At 34.8% G+C, this 1,800-nt stretch overlaps 1 protein-coding gene across 1 annotated transcript in view; it reads left to right on the top strand.

Annotated features, from left to right (window-relative positions):
• Positions 1–478: 478 nt before the first annotated feature.
• The window catches only part of LOC111379696 (AP-4 complex subunit epsilon-like), a 27,823-nt gene continuing 26,501 nt past the window's right edge, over positions 479–1,800 (top strand). The window contains exon 1 of the mRNA XM_023003123.1: positions 479–1,277. Coding sequence (XP_022858891.1) covers positions 675–1,277 — 603 coding nt within the window. The 5' untranslated portion in view covers positions 479–674. The remainder of the gene's footprint in view (positions 1,278–1,800) is intronic.

Genomic DNA, 1,800 nt, shown 5'->3' with positions numbered 1-1,800 from the left:
TGAAATAAAATCAAATGGATGACCACAGTGATATTAAAGATAAAGTTGGAATATCACGATAAAATAGAATTAAATTGAATGATCATGATGATATTAGGACATGTTTGATACTGATTCTTGATCAATTTTTTGACATTTAGAGAAAAAAGTGAATTTCACTTATGAGTGAAGAAGTAAAAAATGACGGTCGATTATGTTGAGCCCTTGTTTGAGCCACATTATTTTTTTTTTAATATGTATTTTTAAATAGTGTATTGATAGAAAATGTGTGGTTAAAAAATAAAAAATAAATTTGAATTTATGTATAATATTATTTTATTAAAAAATGTATAATTGAAATAATATTAAAACACTGTTTAAGAATATATTTTTTTTTAAAAATGTCGCACCAACATGAGTAACAATAAAAAAAAATTAATTTTTTTGCTTAAAAAATAAGAACCCAAACCCAAATAAGTTGAACACGTTCACATAAAGATTCCATTTTCACTTCACTTCCACAATTCACTGTCTTCAAAACTAATATTACGCCCAAAATCCCAAAACCTAAACCCAAAATCACTCACGAATTCTCAAAATGCAAGCTTGATTCCCAATCAAAACGAAATAAACTCCTGGCTGCAATTCAATTTCAATGCTTCATATCGTGGCCGGCAAATTAAAGTAACTAAAAGATGGATCAACTTAAGATGATCGGGCGGGAGCTCGCAATGGGCTCCCAAGGTGGGTTCGGGCAGTCCAAAGAGTTCCTCGACCTCATCAAATCAATCGGCGAGGCTCGATCCAAGGCCGAGGAGGACCGAATAGTTTTACGCGAAATTGAGACTTTAAAAACCCGACTGGCTAACCCGAATACGCCAAAATTCAAGCTGAAAGAGTACCTTGTACGTCTTCTTTATGTTGAGATGCTTGGACATGACGCTTCTTTCGGCTACATATATGCTGTCAAGATGACCCATGATGAGAATTTGCTGTTTAAAAGGACTGGATACTTGGCTGTTACACTTTTTTTAAATGAGGACCATGATTTGATTATCTTGATTGTAAATACTATACAGAAAGATTTGAGGAGCGATTATTATTTGGTGGTTTGTGCTGCGCTGAATGCGGCCTGTAGGTTGATTAACGAAGAGACAATTCCTGCAGTGTTGCCTCAGGTGGTGGAGCTCTTGGGGCATCACAAGGAAGCAGTGAGGAAAAAGGCGGTGATGGCACTCTATAGATTTCATCAGAGGGCACCTGGGTCAGTTTCCCATCTTGTTTCCAACTTTCGCAAGGTGAGTATAATCTGTGCATGTAAAAGTTTGGCACATAGATGTGTACATGCATATTGGAAGGAACTATGTTTTTTCAAGGTTGTCTTAATTGTAATCTTTTTATATAGAGATTAAAATGGCTGATTCTGTGACAATGTTATAGTGTATATGGTGGTGCAGGTTTTAATGATGGTGTTGAGTTGGTTTAAAATAATAATTGTATATATATATATGTGTATGTGTGTATATGTACACACACACACACACACACACACATATATATGTGTGTATATATACACACACACACACACACACACACACACACACACATATATATATATATATATATATATATATGTATGTATGTATGTACACACACACATATATACATATATATATATACATACATATATGTATGTGTGTGTATATGTATACACACACACACACACACACACACACACACACACACACACACACACACACACACACACACACACACACACACACACACACACACACACACACACACACACACACACACACA

Source organism: Olea europaea, unplaced genomic scaffold, assembly GCF_002742605.1.
Source record: "Olea europaea var. sylvestris unplaced genomic scaffold, O_europaea_v1 scaffold2023, whole genome shotgun sequence".
NCBI lineage: Eukaryota > Viridiplantae > Streptophyta > Magnoliopsida > Lamiales > Oleaceae > Olea > Olea europaea.
This window is presented reverse-complemented; position numbering and strand designations above follow the sequence as displayed.